Genomic DNA, 22,677 nt, shown 5'->3' on the forward strand with positions numbered 1-22,677 from the left:
TTTTTAGCCCTGGAGGTGACTTTGTTTGAAGTGATGATTCTGAAGTAGCCTGGTTCATGTAGACAGAACTTCTCTCTGTAACCTACTATATGTTCATCGCACTATGCTGTGTGTGACCCTTTTCCATCCTTAATTAATTCAGGGCCTTTTGTATAAAAGGAATTAAGAAGGGCTTTCTCACAAGTATATTTAATGAGAATAGAGCTTTTAAGAGTATGAACGTCTCTTTTAATGTTACTGTTTTTAATAATTTAGAACAAAAACACAAAAGGAAAAAATAAAAAGACATTTAGTTATTATGTCTTAATGTCTTATATCTTACAGAAACTAATTGTGCTAGGCAGGTAGCAGGGTCTCACCTATCAAATGTTAATAGAACTAAGACTTTTAAGTTGTTTCTGAAATTAATATTTAGGTTCAATTATTTAAAATCCATTTTTCTGCAGTGAAAGAACTTGTTACATTAAAATAGGATGTGCCATAATTTTCAATGGGCTGCTTTGTTTGTGCTGTGTAGACTTACACTAAATATAATTTAACCTATTCTTTTTACAGAACATTTCCCTCTTATCATTCACAATATACAGAGCAAACAGACAAAGAAAAGAATGCCTGAAATTAATCCATGCTTACATGGAAGTATTAGCTTATATGTCCTTTACCAATGAGAGCATTTGCTTTTGGGTTTTTAGTTTAGAATTAAATATAATTTTACTTAAAAAAACTATAAAATGCTAAGAAAGATAATGAGATTGAACCTGCAACCCTTCCTACTCTTTTTTATACATATTAAAATGTATTTTTTACAGTGGGAATAGTGATACTGCTCAAATTCATAGCAAATGCCCTGGCTTTCACTAATGAATTTTTCTCTGATGATCTAGGGGCAAATAGAGTTATAGAAAAAGCAGATTTGTGAAAAATTTTAAAGATTTACAGTAATATTTTATGGACAACTGTGGTATCTTTATTGTCTGTTAAAAGAGCTTAAACCACGGAAGAGAAATTCATGACCGTTGTTTTTTACTCCCCAAGAGACAGGAAAATATACAATCTGCTTGAACTGCTCTATCATAAGGTTCTCACCGAACAACTTCATTAACTGATCTTACTAACACAGACTGTCTGTCTCTGTCATTGGAAGGAAAAGTAATGAGCTGTCCTTGGGTAAATCACATTGTAATCTGAGTAATGTACAGACATAATAATTTGGTAGCCAAGGGTATTTGTGATGGATATTTGCTGGTGTCACTGCATGGGTAGAAGAACATTGATTGAATGATAGTCTTAGGCATTCTGACTTATTTTTGAATTGCAGAGTAGAACAAGAGGCATGATAATGTTGCTAAAATTAAGAATTTTAGTAAATTAAGAGATCATGTTCTTTGTTATCAGGCTTCTCAGTCCTGAGCTATTGCCCTGTTAGGACACTGAAAGAGGTTAACAGCATTCTTGCAGAAGTATTTTTTTTTAAAGAATTTTAGAAAGGTATTTACATTCACTGTATTTCTTTCTCATAAGGTTATCAGAAATAATATTACATTTAGTGATCAATAGTGAATATTTGTTTAATTGAAACTAGACCAAATTTTCCTTTTCTGAGAGGCCTCTGATAAATAAACCAATGTGTTTAATATCTGATTGCCATTGATGTGATTGATTTGAATTAGAAAAATGAGATCAAAACCCATTCAATTATGTATACATTTTAATTAATAACCTGTTTGTAGAGAACATCATATAGGATTTTAAAACCATTTAAAAGTAATACCAATGTTTATTATCAAATTATTTATATTTAATAATATTATCTTGATAATTTGGTAAATTAGTAATCTTAATCTGGTCTTTTTACTCAACATAAAGACTGTATTTCTTCAAGATTCACTCATTTTCCTAAGGCTTCAAATGGGACTTGTATCCACAGGAAACTCTTCTGACTATTGTATAATTTGATGAATTGTTGAGTTCTCTGTAAACACAGCAGTAATTTGTCTCTGGATTTTGGATTTGATTTAGCTTTATTCTTTTCCTTATAGGCATTCTGAAATATTTATGATGGAATACACTGGTAATCTGATGTGAGAGTCCTATAAGAGACAAAAAGAATTAATTACTAGCAAATTTACAACCATTGGCACATTCTTCACATTTTGTTTCTACTTATTACGTGTGTGTGTGTTTGTTGCTCAATCGTGAAATAATGGATGAAATAATAATTCAAACTTAATGATTTAAAAAAATTCTATTGTTTTCTCCCTTGTTGCTTGCATATTTCATAATTGATCATTAACCTGGTCATGTTAGTCCTTCTGTACAAATGTGAACACCTGCTTTGGTTTTAGAGGAATTAATTGGGCAATGTTCAAGATAAATAGAGTTGGCCTTGTCTGATCAGGTGTTCTATGTACTAGTGTTTCCCAGCAGGCACATTTGAACTGTAACATCACAGTGAGTAATCAGAAGCCAATTTGGGGGTAAGTGTCTTAAAATTAAATAGCTTTTGAATGAAGTATGTATGTAATAACTTTGACCATGAGTGTTAATAGAGTAGAGGAATGGTGTTTCAATTCATGTTGGTGCAGGTATAATTTAAATGCATCAAATTAACACATCGTTTTATTTTCCTATAAAGACTAAAGTTTCCTTAAATTTTCACTATCAGTTTGAAGGTCAGATTCTTATAGAACTGTTCATCAGGTTGCTTAGTTCACCAGTCCTTCATGTTTTCCGATGAGGTACAATCTGAAACCCAATAAGGTAAGTGAATTTTAAAATCATATTTTTTTTTCATGAGCTTGTAGTTTATTAAGTGCCTAAAATTTTTCTGGGAAAACAGATGCTCAGAGGATATATACTTTAATTATTAAGATTGTTAATAGGACAACTCCCAGATTCTGCTACTAAGGAAAAATTGCATCCTTCATAATATTGTTTATTGCTCTAATATACACCAAGTACTTAAATATGTGCCAAATAAATTGCCAGTTTATGACTTAAAAATATGAGTAACATTTTGATGACTTACATATCTACAAACTGATATTTCAGTCAGAAATCTTATAAGATAATGAACATATTAGAAAATGATACACAGAAATTATTTATTTTGTATGTAAAACTTCTTTTACACTTTGGCTTTTACTATTATTGTTGTACTACCAGTCACAACCTGATATACTGATTTAATTCTCAATAAGGCATTTGCTTGATAGCATATATTTATATTTGCAGTTTGTTAACATGTTATTTTCTAAAAACTGTTTAGCTTGCATTTTGAGGGTTTTTTTCCTTTGCAAGTTGTATATCTAAGCAAATAGAGTTTAACTACACATTTCAGAAAGGAAATGGAAATATCTAGATAATGACTTTATAGCTTAGTTTTGGGAAATAATTGACTATTAGTATCTTTATGTATGGAGCTTCTCTGGAGGCTCAGATGGTAAAAAATCCACCTGCAATGCAGGAGACCTGGGTTTGATGCTCAGTGTAGGAGACCCAGGCTTGATCTCTGGGTCAGAAAGATCCCCTGGGGGAGGGCATGGTGACCCACTCCAGTATTCTTGCCTGGAAAATTCCATGGACAGAGAAGCCTGATGGGCTTCAGTCCATGGGGTCAGAAGAGTCGGACATGATTTGGTGACTAAACCACCACCATGACCATCTTTATGTATAATGGTGATTCTTAGTGACTCAACCATTTAGGGGTCATGGAAGCCTTCCTAATAGTCTGCAGAACACTAGAAATATAGTTCTTCATTTTTTAAATATAAGACTAATAAAACATTATTCCAGAGGTTTTCATTTTTTCCTCCAATAGAGAGTTACTTCCCGAGAGGGTTAAACTAGGAGTTACTTAAAGCTACTAAAATACATTATTTGTAAAGTAAAAATTAATGTTACTTAAATTTAAAATAGTTTAAAAATTAATTTAAAATTTCATTTAAAACACTTAAAATTTCAGGTACTTCAGAGTCAGTATTCTCCTGGAGTCTGCAGCAATATGGCAAAAATCATTCTACTCCAGATGTAATGAGATGGTTGGGTTGCCTGCAATTTTTGTGGAGAGCGTTTTAATAGGGTGTCATTAGTGTTGTGAACTGGTTACAGTTTTCAGTTGCAACTTTCTTATATTTGTTAATTTATTTGTCAAATTATTCTTTGATTTTTTAAAATGCTTTCTTATATTGTTGCTCTACTGTTTGTATTTGATTGCAATTTTGTTTCTTTATAATTTCTTTCTGAGCTTTTTTTATTTGTACTTCCCTTGGAAAAGTGTGAGGTGGGTGTGGGAGTTCTTTCATCCTACAGTAGCAGGATTCTATAACGTGTGAGACTTGTTACTCTAAGAAGTTAGCCAGATTACTCAACTGGTTTAGAATACTTTAACTTCCTAATGTTATATGTTCAAAACCACACTGGAATGTATTCAGTTTTTATTCCATTTCTCCTTTTGTTCTTTTACCTGTTTTAGAATCATCTGGACAGAAGTTTCCCTTGATATCAGGGTCACAAGTGTCTCATTTAAAACCATGGGAAAAGATGCAAAAAAGTATCCTATAGCTATTGAGAGATAGCATTGCTATTGATAATGTTCCAGAATTATAATTTCTCCTTTAAGTAAAAAAAAAAAAAAGCTGCAATACATTCTATACTGCTTGTTGAATGCATGTAAAAAATGCTAATAGCACATGACCCATTTCTCCTAATAGATGATGCTTAGTCTTAAAATTTGCATTAAAATAATTTCATGGTAGTTTGTTCCAATAAGGTGGAAAGTTCTAATAGGTAGAAATCTTTCTGTTGAACTTACTATGATAAACTCTGATTATTTTAAAAAACTAATAAATTTTGAATTAATGAATGCACAGAGGTCAAAATGGATAAGATCCTGCTGTGGAGTCTTCTATTGACTTTTTCTGGAAGTCAAGCCTCAAGCCCCTTGGCTCAAAGAAATACCGAATTTGTAGTGGATCTTTATCAAGCTGTTGGTTTATCTCATAAGAACAACATCATAATTTCACCTCTTGGAGCAACTTTGGCCCTTGGAATGATACAACTGGGAGCAAAAGGAAAAGCACAGCAGCAGATAAGACAGACTTTAAAATTTCAGGACCCCTCAACGGGTAAAATTCTTCCACATGATTGTTTACACTGGATAAGATCTGGGCAAATTTATTTTTAAACTATTAGAGAAGCTAAGGGTCATACAACTTTAGTAAATTTTGAAAGTTATGAAAGGTGTAAAATTATAATAATGTGGAGAATTTTAAATGCAAATAATTATCAATGTAAGCAATTTTATTGTTTCCTAAGGAAAATATTACTAAAATAATTTATAAAAAATTGATTCTATATACATAAAAATTGTGACTATGTCTGTATATTTTCTTCTGGCCTGTTTTGGCTAGTTTTCATTGAAATCATGGTGTGTATGCATGTGTGTGTGTATGAGTGGGATATACCCATTTATATATATATATATACGTATATTCTTCCACTAGCACTTCCTGTGTTTTGATTGTTTTTTTTCATATCATGCAGTTGCTTCAGAGTATATTTTTAATTGCTGCATTTTATTGTCTCTAGTGGAAACATCATTGCATATTTACCTAATCCTTCCTCATTAAATAGTTTCCAGTACTTCTTTTATAAAAATGCTTCAGTAACCAACCTCACCCAGAAATCTTTGTGTGTCTCTCATTATTCTGCAGGCTTTTAAAAGATAGCTTTTTAATTGAAATTTAACTTTTTCACTTATATGAGACCAAGAAAAAGCATTTATTTATACAGTTTCAAAGCTTATTTAATAGCTTCTAAATATTTTTTAAAAGAATCACTTACATGAGTCATCAGAGACCCTTTTGTGTACAAGCAGTTGTTATCTAGTCTGTCAATGGCCTACGTGAGATACTGTGGAGATGCTTTAGTGCCGTTATCCCACCTTAAGGTGTGGCTGTCCATCTCCCTAGCTATCTTGTGCTTCCAAGTTCTTCAATGATTTGAATTATAAACTTTTATATCACTGTCAGATATATATCCTAAATATTAGAGGCAATATACAGATTTTTTATTTGGGTATTTAATTACTGTAACTGTAACTAATTTCAGTATGTCTGCCCTAGCATAGAATAGTTATTGTTGTTTAGTTGCTAAGTTGCATCTGACTCTTTTCGACCCCATGGACTGTAGCCTACCGGATTCCTCTCTGTCCATGGAATTCTCCAGGCAGGAAGATTGGAGTGGGTTGCCATTTCCTTCTCCAGGGGATCTTTCCAACCGCGTCTCCTGCATTGCAGGCAGGTTCTTTTTGCTGAGCCACCAGGGAAGCCCAGCATAGAGTAGTTACATTTAGGAAACTGTTCTCCTGAAGAAACAATTTGCAAAGTTCTATTTGCTTCATTTTAAAGGCAATGTTACATAGAAAAGAAACTGGTGATAGTGAAGTTGCTTGACAGAGTTCTCCTTTGTGGATAATGTAAAATGAAGTCACTGTATTCCAGATCTAGTCTTCATTGTCTGCGTTAATTTCAGCAAATCCCACGACACAGTCCCAGAAACATTTATATCACATGATATTGCTTTGAAAAGTAATAGAACATTCATGAAAATATGTAAATTGATTCCATGATAAACTAGCAAAATTAGAGCCTTTGAAATTTAAATTACTTTAAATGAATCCATCTTATAGAGGAACATGGGAGTCTTAACTCTGGATTGTGAACATAATAATAACAATGCTAAAACTATCAACTATATATAGTGTACCAGTCACTGTTTTATGTACTCAGTATACTGTATTTTATTTACTCTTCACAATTACTCTGTGAGCCAGACATAAACCTGCTGTACAGGTGAGGACACCAAGGCAAAGAAAGGTTGAGTAACTTGCCCAGAACTAATTCCAAAAATGATTCACTGAGGGTTATAGATCACAAGAGCAACAATGAAAATTTTAATATTTTCTTTGAAAGAGTATATATGCATAATTAAACATTAACTTTGTAACATACATAACAAAATCTACCAAATTTGTTATCTCTTGTTGTTGTAGTAGCTGTTCAGTTACTCAGTTCATGTCTGACTCTTTGCAACCCCATGGACTGCAGCATGCCACGCTTCCAAGTCGTTCACCATCTCCCAGAGCTTGCTCAAACTCATGTCCACCGAGTTGGTGATGCCATCCAACCATCTTATCCTCTGTCATCCCCTTCTTCTGCCTTCAATCTTTCCCAGCATCAGGGTCTTTTTTAATGAGTTGGCTCTTTACATCAGGTGCCCAAAGTGTTGGACCTTCAGCTTCAGCATCAGTCCTTTCAATGAATATTCAGGGTTGATTTTCTTTAGAATTGACTGATTGGATCTCCTTGCTGCTATCTCATACTTTGTTAAAGGAGAGAGAGGTGCAGATGGTGGATAAGTGCAAAAAGAAAAGGAAGACCAACCAAAAAGGGAGAAAATATAAATATTAAACTCTGGAAAATTTTTAGAAAGAAGTTAAGAAGGAGAGCAGCGAGAAAAAAGTGCAAGAAGATGAAAAGAGAGAGATGCAAAATGATTTCAGGGTAAAACAAAGGGTGCAACAGATGAGAAGATAGTGCCTGGCAGGGCCATACTGGAACTCAGGGCAAAAAGAAAAATCAATAATTATGATTTTTCCTTTACTTTAAATGTTTATGTTTTGTTCATCATGGATTTCTTTGTGTTAGTATTGATATTTAAAATACATTTCAGTAAAATGTTGTTTATCCTGATTACTGAATTTGTTGCCATCTCCTTAAACTTTATGCCATAATGAGGGTCTCATTGACCCATCTTGGTCCTGGCCCTGCCTTCAGTTCCCTCTGATTGTCAAATGGTGCTATCTGTTGAATCAGGCTATATTTGCCTTCCTTGCTATCAACCTGTTTCATAACCTGCTTATTCTGCAGATAGGCTTAAAGCTCCTGGCATCCTACCCACACTGGGGCTCTCAGTGTCCTCACTTACTCTTCTTTCCCCATTGCTAAAACAATCTGTTCAAAATTTACCTTCTCCTTTTTACTGAGCATCTGATAATACTCCATTTTGCTTTGCTTCTATTAAAGCTGCTTATTAATTGAAGACTAACTTTAAGGTGTTTCTTTATTCTAAGCAGTTTATGAAAAGAGACCTGCCATGAACTCCTGGGTTAGTTATGTGTCCAAATGACCCTGTGATGGGGCACCTTTCAAGCTATCTTATCTCTCTGGATTTTAGATTCTTCATTATCAAATGAGTTTGGATTAGATGATTTCCATGGGATTCCCTCCACTCCAGTACTCTGGCCTGGAAAATCCCATGGATGGAGGAGCCTGGTAGGCTGCAGTCCATGGGGTCGCTAAGAGTAGGGCACGACTGAGTGACTTCACTTTCACTTTCCACTTTCATGCATTGGAGAAGGAAATGGCAACCCACTCCAGTGTTCTTGCCTGGAGAATCTCAGGGATGGTGGACCCTGGTGGGCTGCTATCTATGGGGTCACACAGAGTCGGACATGACTGAAGTGACGCAGCAGCAGCAGCAGCAGCAGCAGCATGGGCTTCCCTGGTGGCTCAGAGGGTAAAGAATCCACCTGCAATGTGGGAGACTTGGGTTTGATCCCTGGGTTGCGAAGATACCCTTGAGGAGGGCATGGCAACCACTCCAGTATTCTTGCCTGGAGAATTTCCATGGACAGAGGAGCCTGGGGCTCTACAGTTCGTTGGGCCACAAAGAGCCGGACACGACTGAGTGACTAAGCACTGCGCGGCACACACAGACCTTTTAGCTAAAACCATCTATAGTCCTATGACTGCCTTTCTTTTCATCTTTGGATCTCTCACATTGTACACACAGTTGGCCTTGAGGCTTTCAATAGCAGGAGAAGTAAACATGTACTAAAATTTAGAACTTTTTTGGAGGTCTGGTACAACCAAACCAAAAGTCACATTCACCCCATGACCTGTAGGATTTCCATGGCTCTATTTTAGGAAATGAAATAAACTTACTGCTCATTAGGAGCCATGTATATGTATTCTTTTTGATCTATGCTAAAAGAAGCTATTAATCTGTAAATTAAATTTATAAGGCAGATAACTTTATATTCTCCAAACTTGTGCTATTGGTAATATTTTTTCATTAACTTCTGAGTCCAGCAATTTATCAAAGAGCAGCTGACTGTCATACAGTCTTAGACCTAAAGTACATGACATAAATTTATTTGCTCTGACAAATGAGTTGGAACTATTTTTTTTCCTCCTCTCATTCTTTCTCCCAATCCTTTAAAGATGTTCATAAATTATGAACTTCTGAAAATTGGTTTCAAAGTTTGCCATTTTATTCCTGACTTTAATTAATTCTTTTGGAGAAGCTCTCATGTCTTCACTCAGAAAGTCATCTTGGTAACTTTTCAGCTATTGAGATAATATTTCAGCTTCCAATAGCAAGAAGTGATTGCATCTGAAATAATTGTATAAATAAGTAAAATAGATTAACATTCTTCATTATGTAAGGAATTCCAGGGTTGTAAAGAATCACTGATATTCTTCAGATCCAATCATATGGAAGAAAATTTTTGTATCTAAAATTGTTTATGTCTGTGTCTATATCCCCATGAATGGAGAATCATGGAGTTTGAAATGTAATGCAATATACCTTCCAAGTCTGTTCTGTGGTTATGTAGGCTGAATTTGCACAAGAGAACTTTCCCAGATGGCTCAATAGGGTTTGACCCCTGGGTTGGGAAGATCCCCTGGAGTAGGAAATAGCAACCCACTCCAGTATTCTTGCCTGGAAAATTCCATGGACAAAGAAGCCTGGAGGGCTACAGTCCCTGGGGTCACAAAAGAGTTGGACACAACTGAGCCAGAACAAAAGGACAAGTGGGGACTGAAATGTGGCCTTCACTCAGCTGGACAAAATATGAGGTAATGGGGATGCTATGCCCCCACAAGCACCCAGTGAGAGCACAGCTTATTTGCACAACGATGTCCCATGGGCTACTAGCTCTCTGATATTAATACAATGTTTACACACGCATGTACACGTCTGATTTCCAATAGACACCTCATAGCAAGTTCCTCTCAGTCTTTTATTCTTTATTCAGTGGACATTTCCCAATGATGAACCGTTTGTGTTTTCTTCAATGGAGACAAATTGCATGCAATCAAATTTTAAGTTGTGAAAGTGGTATTTTCAGTATTTAACTCAAAATAAACAAAGGCTCTGAAGACCTGTGGATTTGAAATACAGTTCCCAGATTCAATGATTGAGTTCCAAAATTAAGCCAGAAGGAAATATAAAATATTGGTGCCCTCTGGTAGTAAACTGGAAGACACTGAGCAGCAATCAGAGCTGAATTCTTTCATAGCACATACACCTTCCTCACAACACTGTAGTCAGAATGACCCGACGATAAATAAGTATAGGCCAACAGTGATTCTTAGCTGACTCTATCAGATGCATTTGGCTAGTGGTTATAGTTGGAATGGTTCAATATTTTTATTGTTCACATAGACAAACAAAGTATAGAGACTTATGAACCTGGAGAAATAGGCAATTCTGATCCTTAGCATTTCTAGAGATGATTACAGCAGTTACCTCATAAATTTCAAAACTTGGATAGGCACAGTTCGTCATAAAAGAGCAATTCTTCCTTAAACTGAAATAAAAGTAGTATTGAAAAGGATTGCTCATCACTGTCCTACCCTCATCAACATTCATTAGTATTCCTCTTTCACAAATATCTCATGTTATGCATAGGATGAGATTCTAAAGATACCTGTCCAACAACTAAGAATGAGCTAAATTTGACTATAAAGAGGGAGTTTCTTTCAACCTTTTTGAATGCATATTCTCATTTTTGACAAATTTCAAATTTACATGGACAGTTTTTTTTTCCTGTAGGAGAGCTGGTTTCTCTACAAAATGCATATTCCACAAGGGATAAATGCTTAAAATATTTATACTAACTTAGAAAATGTCGTTAGTTGTACCTTAGGCTGCTAAAAAATGGTGATATGAATCAGAGTGCTTAGAAGTAAAGCCGAGAAGCTGTTGTTTTTATGTTGTTCAGTATGTCAGTATACATTATAATTATTTTTCAGGAGAAGAATTTTCTGAGCTGAAGTCATTTTTCTCTGCCATCTCAGAGAAAAAACAAGAATTTACATTTAATCTTGCCAATGCCCTCTACCTTCAAGAAGGATTCACTGTGAAAGAACAGTATCTCCATGGAAACAAGGAATTTTTTCAGAGTGCCATAAAGCTGGTGGATTTTCAGAATGCAAAGGCTTGTGCAGAGACAATAAGTAACTGGGTAGAAAGCAAAACAGATGGTAAAGTTTCCCATTTCCATAGAGTCATTATTTGCCATTGTATTCATGGTTTTTAATATACTAAAGTAAAGAATGATTGAATATTTTCCTATTAAATTATGGCTCAGAGGGATCAGTTCCTCTATTTTGCTTCCCTGTTATTCAAATTAACACTGAATTGTAAAATGGAGAGAAATTGTAAGCAGCTTTGAAAAGTATACAGATTTTTTTTTGGACAGGTAACCTGATTGAGAATTCTTACTGGAAGAATTTTAATAGTAATCTTTTATTAAAGTGTGTTTTTTTAAGTATGACAGCAGGAATAATATCTTTGGCCAGATAAGACTTAAATCTATCAATCTCAGATGCTTTCTTTCCCACATACACTGTAAATAATTAACACATATTAGTTGGATGTGTTAATGTTTCATAATAAACATTGATAGTTCTATCATAGAGTTGTAATCTAAACTTTTAAGTATAAGCTAGCAGAGATTCCAAAGGCACTACTGAGAGACATAGTAGAACACAAGTTTAAGCTCATACAGATCTGAGTTCAAATCCTGACAAGTTCTAAGCCATTCCCCATTTAAAATGAGGATACTATTATAATGTTTTAGGATTATTGAAAGATTAAAAAGAATGTGTGTGAAGAGACCAGTATATATCAGGCCCTCAATTAATAGCAACTTGTTTCTTCATTCATTCATTCTGCTATTTAAGCCGAAAAAATCTGTGATGTGTAAGATGAGACTCTGTTTTATATGGGGAGCCTCCGACGGAGAAGCATAAGTTGAAAATGTGAGATGGGTATTGTGAGCACTGTTCACAGGCAAGTACTATTACTGGGATACACATTAAGAGCATCTGTAGACAGTTCCATGGCACCTGATTATGCTGTTGACTCATAGCTTTGAAATACTCATTAGACATAAAAATCAGAGACTGATTTTTTAGAAGAGGAACATCACATTAGCAACTCCATTCTTATCCTTTCTGAATGGTCAATGGCTACAGATGCAACAGCAGAGAATTTGAGTGGACCACTAATTTATTAATTCTGATTGACTTGCTGAAGAATTTGAAATAGAGTTTGAAAAATAACAACAGATATGAAGAGATACTTGATTTTGTTCTTTCTGTCTGAAAAGCAATTTACACAAATGATTTCACCAAAGAGCAGCCATTGCTAAGTCTGTCTAAATTTATCTAAGATAATTCTGAATCTCCTGTTTCCTAATGAAGTCCTGTTTGTACCTGTTTCTTTGTCAATATTTAATAAATCTCCTCCTTAACTCTTCAAAAATTTCCAAGTTTAAATGATAAAACACCCTATTTTTAATTGGTTAGCAAGATAAATTTTTGTTTTAATTTAATTTAAAGCAGTTTTTTGAATCACTGTTGCCTGTTTCTTTCTGCCTCTTGCTCTATTCTCTCCCCAGGAAAAATTAAAGACATGTTTTCAGGGGAAGAATTTGGTCCTCTGACTCGGCTTGTTCTGGTGAATGCTATTTATTTCAAAGGGGATTGGAAACAGAAATTCAACAAAGAAGACACACAACTGATGAATTTCACTCTGAAAGATGGCACAGCAGTCAAAATTCCAATGATGAAAGCTCTTCTGAGAACGAAATACGGTAATATGAAAAAAAAAAAATCACACTCTAAAGGACAACTTTGGGAATTGCTAAGTATATTAATATTTTATTTTCTCTGTTTCAGGTTATTTTTCTGAATCCTCTATAAACTACCAGGTTTTGGAATTACCTTATAAAGGTGATGAGTTTAGTTTAATTATCATACTTCCTGCAGAACACGTGAACATAGAAGAAATGGAAAAGCTAATTACTGCTCCTCAAACCCTGCAATGGTTCTCTGAGATGCAAGAACAGGAAGTGGAAATAAGCCTTCCTAGGTTGGTAATGTCATTTTATCACTCTAGTTCTTATGTTTTCACTTATAGACGGATTTCAACAGCTGGCCGAAAGATAATTAATGTTTAAAAAGTCTATTGACAAAAATAAAATGAAAAACCCATTAGGAATTGTTACTCTACTTTATGGATACAAAGCAGGTCTGAACATTGCCAGCGCTGTTTTGCCATGAGGAGGATAGAATTTAAGTACTCAATATTCTCTGAAAGGAATGAAAAAATATGTCTTCAAAACAGAATGCTGGGATTAAAAAGAATTATTACTCTTTTTATTATACAAACTTATTTTTCTCTAACATTTTTTTCTCTGGTTGAAATTTAAAATATTTTAGCTTCTCTTGTGTTTAAGGAAAATAAAATTCCCAAGACACTTGTGATATTATACAGTTAAAAAATATGTTGTTACCTTTGATAGAGGGTGCTCTCTATTCAGTTCAGTTCAGTTCAGTGGCCCCGTTGTTTCTGACTCTTTGCGACCTCATGGACTACAGCATGCCAGGCTTCCCTGTCCATCACCAACCCCCAGAGCTTACTCAAACTCATGTCCATTGAGTCGGTGATTCCATCCAACCATCTCATTCTCTGTCGTCCCCTTCTCCTCTTGCCTTCAATCTTTCCCAGCAGCAAGGTCTTTTCCAGTGAGTCAGTTCTTCTCATCAGGTGGCCAAAGTATTGGAGTTTCAGCATCAACATCAGTCCTTCCAATGTATATTCAGGGTTGATTTCCTATAGGATTGACTGGTTGGGTCTCCTTGCAGTACAAGGGACTCTCAAGAGTCTTTTCCAACAGCACAGTTTAAAAACATCCATTCTTCGGCACTCAGCTTTCTTTACAGTCCAACTCTCATATCCATACATGACTACTGGAAAAATCATAGCTTTGACTAGATGGACCTTTGGTGGCAAAGTAATTGGTCGTAACTTTTCTTCCAAGGATCAAGCTTTTTTTTTAAATTTCATGATTGCAGTCACCATCTGCAGTGATTTTGGAGCCCCCCAAAATAAAGTTTCTCACTGTTTCCATTGTTTCCCCATCTATTTACCATGAAGTGATGGGACCAGATGTCATGATCTTAGTTTTCTGAGTGTTGAATTTTAAGCCAACTTTTTCACTCTCCTCTTTCACTTTCATCAAGAGGCTCTTTTGTTCCTCTTCACTTTCTGCCATAAGTGTGCTGTCATCTGCATATCTGAGGTTATTGATATTTCTCCCAGCAATCTTGATTCCAGCTTGTGCTTCATCCAGCTCAGCATTTCTCATGATGTACTCTGCATATAAGTTAATTAAGCATGGTGACAATATATAGCCTTGACATACTCCTTTCCCGATTTGGAACCACTCTGTTTTTCCACGTCTAGTTCTAACTGTTACTTCTTGACTTGCATACAGATTTCTCAGGAGGCAGGTCAGGTGGTCTGGTATTCCCATCTCTTGAAGAATTTTCCACAGTTTGTTGTGATCCACACAGTCGAAGGTTTTGGTGTAGTCAATAAGGCAGAAGTATATGTTTTTCTGGAACTCTCTTGCTTTTTCAATGATCCAGCGAATGTTGGCAATTTGATCTCTGGTTCCTCTGCCTTTTCTAAATCCAGCTTGAACATCTGGAAGTTCACAGTTCACGTTCTGTTGAAGCCTGGTTTGGAGAATTTTGAGCATTGCTTTACTAGTATGTGAGATGGGTGAAATTGTGCGGCAGTTTGAACATTCTTTGGCATTGAGCTTCTTTGGGATTGGAAAGAAAACTGACCTTTTCCAGTCCTGTGGCCACTGCTAAGTTTTCCAAATTTGCTAGCATATTGAATGCAGCACTTTCACAGCATCATCTTTTAGGATTTGAAATAGCTCAACTGGATTCCATCACTTCCTCTAGCTTTGTTTGTAGTGATGCTTCTTAAAGCTCACTTGACTTTGTACTCCAGGATGTCTGGCTCTAGGTGAGTGATCACACCATCATGGTTATCTGGGTCATGAAGATCTTTTCTGTATAGTTCTTCTGTTTATTGTTGTGACCTCTTTTTAATATCTTCTGCTTCTGTAGGTCCGTCCATTCCATTTGTCCTTTATTCTGTCATATTCCTTTCCCAATTTGGAACCACTCTGTTTTTCCATGTCCAGTTCTAACTGTTCCCTTGGTATCTATAATTTTATTGAAGAGATCTCTAGTCTTTCCCATTCTATTATTTTCCTCTATTTCTTTTCATTGATCACTGAGGAAGGCTTTCTTATCTCTCCCTACTATTCTTTGGAACTCTGCCTTCAAATGGGTATATCTTTCCTTTTCTCCCTTGCCCTTAGCTTCTCTTCTTTTCTCAGCTATTTGTAAGGCCTCCTCAGAGAACCATTTTGCCTTTTTGCTTTTATTTTCTTGGGGATGGTCTTGATCACCACCTCCTGTACAATGTCATGAATCTCCATCCATAGTTCATCAGGCACTCTATCAGATGTAATGCATGAATATGTCACTTCCACTGTATAATCATAAGGGATTTGATTTAGGTCATATCTGAGTGGCCTAATGGTTTTCCTTTCTTTTTAAAATTTAAGTCTGAATTTGGAAATAAGGAATTCATGATCTGAGCCACAGTTGGCTCCTGGTCTTGTTTTTGCTGACTATGTAGAGCTGTATAGACTGTATAGAAAGGAGGTGTATAGACTCTATACACTGTTTAGACTGTATAGAGGATATATATATACACACACATATATGTATAGACTGTATAGAGGGTGCTCTAACAGTCATTAAATTATAAGTAGGATCCTAGGATAATATTTATTATTGGGGTACTTATATATATATATTTAAAACTTTTCATTTTTATACAATTTAAAGATTACTTTCCATTTATAGTAACTACAAAATATTGGGTTCATTTTGGGTACAAAATGGACATCACAAAGTCATATCTCAAGAAACCATCATTATAAACACTAACTTCTTGATATCATGCTTCTGGGAGACAGGAGAAATTTCAGAGCAAAAGATGTGTCTAAATAACTCTCAACCTGAACTTTTAAAAGGAGAGATGTCTAATAGATTATTTTCTGTTCTGTCATTCCTAAAGTTTTCTTCACACTTACCAGGGCCTGCGTGGTCTGTGCCCCATTTTCCTGGCTCTCTGTCTCTCCACCTGCTTGACTTTTCTTTCTGTTTGCACTTGACTAGGATCTAGTCAGTTGTTTGAATCGTACTGTCACCAAACATTTGACATATTTTTGTCACCTGTCTTTGCTCCTTTGTAATTGTCTCCTCATCCTGAATCCTGAATCTACTCAAAACGTCTCTTGAGTTCCTTAACTACTGATTTTGTTAAGCAAAAGCTCCAAAGCAGTCACTGTGGCCTCCCTTCGGCTGGAGCTTAACGATCTATCTTCAGAGAATGTTCTTTTCTGACACTCCACCAAGACTTTACCTCTGCTCTGCGGGGACTGCTTCATGGTGATCATCTTACTCCGAAGGTATGTCTCAACTCCCTGTTTCTTAAAGAAAACAATCTATTATGTAAACTCACCTCTCTATACTTCATCTCAAAAATTGTATAAATCTCTGCTAAACTTCCCTTCCTCTATCTTCTTTGATACTCAGGAGAAAGAAGTATCCTATGCTTTCTTCACCCTAACTCTGGGCTCTTGATCCACATATTTTTAACCATCCTTTTTTTATTAAAAACCTTTCTTTCTTTAACCCTTCTGGCATTACTTTTATTTATTTTTCTCTCTTTCTGTGAAATTTTCCTGCTCCCTGACTTACACATTTTTTTCTTTCTGTCCCCAGATAATGTTTACCAGATTTCATTTTCAGAAATTTCCTATTCCTACTCTTTCTCTTTTAATTTTTGTTCCTTATATTTCATGTCTCTAATATCCAACTCTTAAGTTCCAATCTCTCTTCTAATTCTCTACTGTCTATGAATCTCTCAGTTCAGTTGCTCAGTCGTGTCCGACTCTTTGCGACCCCATGAATCGCAGCACGCCAGGCCTCCCTGTCCATCACCATCTCCCGGAGTTCACTCAAACTCATGTCCATCGAATTGGTGATGCCATCCAGCCATCTCATCCTCTGTTGTCCCCTTTTCCTCCTGCCCCCAATCCCTCCCAGCATCAGAGTCTTTTCCAGTGAGTCAACTCTTCGCATGAGGTGGCCAAAGTACTGGAGTTTCAGCTTTAGCATCATTCTTTCCAAAGAACACCCAGGACTGATCTCCTTTGAAATGGACTGGCTGGATCTCCATGCAGTCCAAGGGACTCTACCTGGATGTTAGTTGGTCTTTCAGAGTATTTTTTTTAAGCTCCTACTATGTGCCAGACATGGATATATAATGGTGTATGTGACAGATGATTTGCTTATTAATCATAGAAATAATAATTTTTGAAACTGTTTATTTTCAGATTTACATCTCTCTCTCTTCCCTTTAGGAAGATTAATAGAAAAGGACATACATAGAAAGCCCTGAGTTTGAGGAGTATCTATACTATGTACTAGCAGTGGGGTCTTAGGAGAGTCACTGATGTTCTGAGTTGTGGTTTTATTAGCACAAAATGGAGATAATGGTATCTATAACCAAGATGGCTCCAGCTATATCAGTCTAGATATCAAATGTCTAGGTGGGAATCTGGTAAGTTCCAAGATCAGTTGACAATAGAAAATATAGGCTTTCACCAGAATTCCTTTCTCTACCACATTAGGAATCCCCACAGCATTGGTTCATAGTTCACAAATCCATCTAGACTACTGCAGTCTGGACAGCCCTTTTCAAACTTCAAGACCTGTTTTTAGACTCCAAACTGTAGCCACGTTTCTCATACAACTTCTCCCATAGTGTGGCCACAGACTTTGCTTTTAATTTCTCCAAGACAACTGCTATGAGTTGAATTATGTGCTTCTCAAATTTGTATGTTGAAATGCTAACTTCCACTACATCAGAATGTTTTCTTATTTGGAGATAGAATCTTTGTAGAAGTAATCAAGTTAAAGTGAAGTCATTAGGGTGGACTCTAATCCCATTTGACTCCTTTATAAAAAGGAGAAATTTAGATTCAAAGATACACAAACAGGGAAGGTGTTGTGAAGAGACAGGGGTGAAGATGGCCATCTACAAGTCAAGGCGAGAGGCTGTAATAGATGTTTTCCTCACAGCTCTCAGAGGAAACCAATCCTGCAGTTGCCTTGATTCTGAACTTCCAAACTACAGAACTGGGAGACAATGTGTTTCTGTTATTTAAGCCACGTAGTTTGTGGTAATGTGTTAAGGTAGCCTTTGGCAAGTCTATACAAGTAAGATCAACTTTAATGTTTAACTAAAGCCTGCTGCTGCTGGTGCTGCTAAGTCGCTTCAGTCATGTCTGACTCTGTGTGACCCCATAGACGGCAGCTACTGAAATCTAATATGGGGCTTCTCTGGTGGCTCAGACAGTAAAGAATCTGCCTGCAGTGCAGGAGACCTGGGTGGGGAATCCCTGGGTGGGGAAGATCCCCTGGAGAAGGGAATGGCTACCCACTCCAGTACTCTTGCCTGGAGAATTCCATGGACAGAAGAGCCTGGTAGGCTATAGTCCATGGGGTTGCAAAGAGTCAGACATGACTAACACCACTAAAATACAATAATAAAAAGGGCTTATGAGGTGAAAAGTAATTTAAAACCTGTTTCCAGGGATGAATATTCCTGGTGTAGGCCATTTCTTGTACTTGGAGTCTTCTGTCTGTTACTGTCCTTAGCTTACCATTATCATGATGTCAGGGCTCACTAATCCTAAAGGGATATCTTTCCCATCTCTATCAGCATTCAGAATCCTCCAACTTTTCCCAGCATAAAAAGAAGATAAGCCAGATTTTCTTCCATCCCCTGTTAGGCTAGATTCCTAGTTACGATTAGAATCTATGGCCGTAGAGTTCAACCCTCGTTACAAATTCCAGACACCAAAGATTTTTTTAATAATGTGGTGGTAGCTTCCATTACATTATCTCATTACATATGTCTATTCACAGCACAAAGCCTAACAAGTAGAAAATGCTGAATAAGTGACTTATTATCTTTGTTTGGAAGATATCTGCTCAGCCAGTACCAAATGAGAAAGATCCCTCTGACTTTTTAACTTCCATCCCTCCTATTTCCTTGGTCAGGCCCTTCTCTATGGTGTCTAACCAGTATTTTCTCATTCATCCTTCAGGGTTCCCTTAAATAAATTACATGTAGGTTTCCCAAAATATTCAGTTAGAATCAACCATTCCTTATTTTTATTTCCATAATACTTTATGCAGATTTACACTATAGCTTGCATTACATTGCATTTTCATTTCTTCATCACATTCCTGTCTGTCTTATTAAAATGTGAGTTATGTGACAGTGGCAGGCCAGAAGGTCAGTGGACTTATGGTCCAGGCCATAGGACAGTGTCTTGCAACATTTTGGCTTCCGTAGTCCCTAACACATTTCATGGTGTGTATTAATAGTATGGTCTTCCCAGGTAGTGCTAGAGGTAAAGAACCCACCTTCCAATGCAGGAGACATAAGAAATGGGAAGATCCCCTGTCAGAAGGATGGCAACTCACTCCAGTATTCTTACCTGGAGAATTCCATGGACAGAGGAGCCTGGCAGGCTACAGTCCACGGGGTCACAAAGAGTCGGACACAACTGAAGTGACTTAGCACATGCACACACATTAATAGTATATGCTGGATAAATATTATTGAGTTAAATTACATAAATATAGTCAAAGAGGTTCTATGTTATTTCCATTTATCTAATTTTAAATATCTCAGAAATCAGAATTCAATTTCTTAGTCACTCTCGGATTCATTCCTTGTGAGGATCTCAGAGAGGCCATCCTCCTTCCCATCCATGCAGCATAATGAATGATAGGATATCAGTTATTTCTTGAGAAACTTCCCTCTAGAGAAATAAAAATGAGATTTTTAAAATTCACAAGACTGAAAATTCTGTTATCAATTATTCAGTCACATTAATACAACATTACATTTAAAATGTATTCCATTTTCTCTGAAAGGATGAGTCTTCTGATTTCTTAAAGGCATGATTTGCTTATGTGTTAAGCTCATTAATAATTTTATTCTATCAGGATGCATGTATTGAATTAAGGTTCCTAAGTGCTCAGATCATGGGTTGAAAGTTCTGAAATACATTTCCCTCAAAATGCTTTCTCTCAATAACAAGAAAATTACCCATTCAAAATATGTGGTCATTGCAGAAGAGGAGTTGTACAGGCTCAATAAAAACTTTTGGGTGAACTTGCAATTTTATATTTTATTATTCAATGCTGTGATCCTTTTATATTTGAATGAATAAATTATGGTTTCAAACTGATAGCTAAAGATTTTGACAAAATAGATTAGTCAGCTGTATTAGTTTTCCAGAGCTGTTGTAACAAAGTACCATAAACTAGGTGACTTAACATAAGTTTATTTTCTCAAAGTTCTGGAAGCTGGAAGTCCAAAATCAAGGGGTCAGTAGGACCATGCTTTCTTGGAGATTGTGTGGAATTTTTCCTTGCCTCTGCCTAGCTTCTGGCTGTGGTTTATCATCCTTGGTATTCCTCTTCTTGCAGAGCCATCATGCCAATCTTTCCCTCATGTGGCCATCTTTCTCTAAGTGGTATCCTCCTTTCTTGTAAGTTATATTAGATAAAGAACTGGCTCTACTCCTGTGTGATCCTTTGATCTGAAACAGATTGCCAGATGTTTCTCCTGCAAAGATAGGTTTATTTGGGGTCAACAGAATTTCACTTTGGAATCTGTAAGTATGGCAAGCCACATGCAAGTCCTCCAAAGGCAAGGGAAGGAGAATGATTATATATAGGAGAAGAAAGTTGGGAGGGCTGTAGTAAACAAGGAATCCATGATTTTTTATTGGCTGAGTCCTTCCCAGTAAGGAAGAGTAGTCTTTCTTCTTCTGGTTGGGCTCTGCTGTTATCTTCACAAAGCATGTAGGCTCCCCCTTCTGATGTCCCAACTTTCTTTAATTGCTATTTTTGTCTATTAAATTTTTCACATCCTCAACCTAATTATATCTGCACTTCAACACTTAACACCTACTGTGCAAAATTTTGTCACTGTAAAAATAAATAAACAAATGCATCTTTGATGGCAAAATTCAGTAAATGTCATGAAAAGAAAATTAATCATAAGAATGCTTGTATATAAGCAACAGTAGGCAAGAGTGTGTGAATGATTATAATTATCGTTAGAGACAGTATAGAAACAGTTCTTCCTCTCTTTGATGCATAACTCATTTAGATTTGAGGCCAATAGGACAAAGCATAGTCTAAAAACACTAGGATGGTGTCTATGTTTACTATTTGTAACATACTGGATACCTAATTTTAGACATTATTCTGCAGTTGTATACTAATAATCACATTACATTTTTCTAAGTTTAATATGAAATTGTATAAGCATCTTAATAGTTAGATTTCCTAGGTTGATGAGTCTAACACACCCTTATTATGTATAAGATTCTTCACTGCATAAGAAAAGGTTTGAGATTGTGTTTTTATGATTGTGTATATGTGCAAAGTTGATCATTTAATACATGTAAATAAGGTAAATAAGCAAGCAACTTTCATCTACATCCATTTTAACTTTGTAAAGCATTTAATATTTACATTTTAATACGAAATGCTATAATTCTACAGTCTGACTTGGCTATAAATTGTATTCCACAGATAAGGAAACTGTCAGTCAAAAAGTAAATTGATTGACATTCAGTTAAGTTCTGGGAGACAGGTTAGCTCTCATTTCCCTTGGTTCATATCCTCATGATACTATTAGTTTGCTACTTATTAGAAAATGTATTTCCTGTTCCAAAGCAGAGATTGATTGGGACCCCACTATGAACAATGAACTGAGACACGCAAAATGATAGACAGGATTCCTATTGAGAAGATAGTTGCCACTTAGGTGGGGCGGTGCAAGATTTGCACAAGTTTACTAATAATTAAATACTGAAAGAATGGTATAAGTAAGAACTTCAAGGTTCATGGAAACAGAGAGGAGAGAAGGGAGAGGAAGCACCAGAGACTGGAACTGTATAAACAAAGGCTTCAGTAAAAGGAAGGATTTGAACTAGGCTTGTTGTAGACTTGTTGAGTCCGAAGCTATGCCTATTTCCTTTCTTTGATACCATCACAGTGCATGCATCTGAAAAATAGTAGCTGCTCAATTTGTTGCTTTAATTTGAATAGCCATGATGTTTGGGATGTGTTAGAGAGGGAAAGACTGAAGCCCAAAAGATGTTAAGAAACTACTGCAACAATTCAGGCACTCAGTAGTGAGTGCTTAAGGGAGCAGCTTCACTGGGAATGTAAATGGCAGGTGAAGCAGAAAGACATTTATTGAAGTGTATGACTAAGCACATACATACGGGCTAAGAAGGAATAGATTATTCTGAGGTTTTAAGTTTGACTTTATAGGAAA

The 22,677-nt window shown here is 36.0% G+C and overlaps 1 protein-coding gene across 3 annotated transcripts in view; it reads left to right on the forward strand.

Moving 5' to 3' along the window:
- SERPINI2 (serpin family I member 2) overlaps positions 1–22,677 on the forward strand; it is a 41,066-nt gene that overhangs the window by 2,758 nt on the left and 15,631 nt on the right. Inside the window, exons 1-5 of one of the 3 annotated variants that reach the window (XM_027958679.3) lie at positions 2,401–2,760; positions 4,872–5,126; positions 11,106–11,336; positions 12,758–12,952; positions 13,038–13,230. In XM_027958679.3, coding sequence (XP_027814480.2) covers positions 4,880–5,126; positions 11,106–11,336; positions 12,758–12,952; positions 13,038–13,230 — 866 coding nt within the window. In that variant the 5' untranslated portion in view covers positions 2,401–2,760; positions 4,872–4,879. Of the gene's footprint in view, positions 1–2,400; positions 2,761–4,871; positions 5,127–11,105; positions 11,337–12,757; positions 12,953–13,037; positions 13,231–22,677 lie in introns of those variants that run through there. The other 2 variants (XM_060405199.1, XM_060405207.1) reach the window with 2 other exon arrangements.

The sequence above is a fragment of the Ovis aries genome, chromosome 1, assembly GCF_016772045.2.
Source record: "Ovis aries strain OAR_USU_Benz2616 breed Rambouillet chromosome 1, ARS-UI_Ramb_v3.0, whole genome shotgun sequence".
In the NCBI taxonomy this organism is placed as follows: Eukaryota; Metazoa; Chordata; class Mammalia; order Artiodactyla; family Bovidae; genus Ovis; species Ovis aries.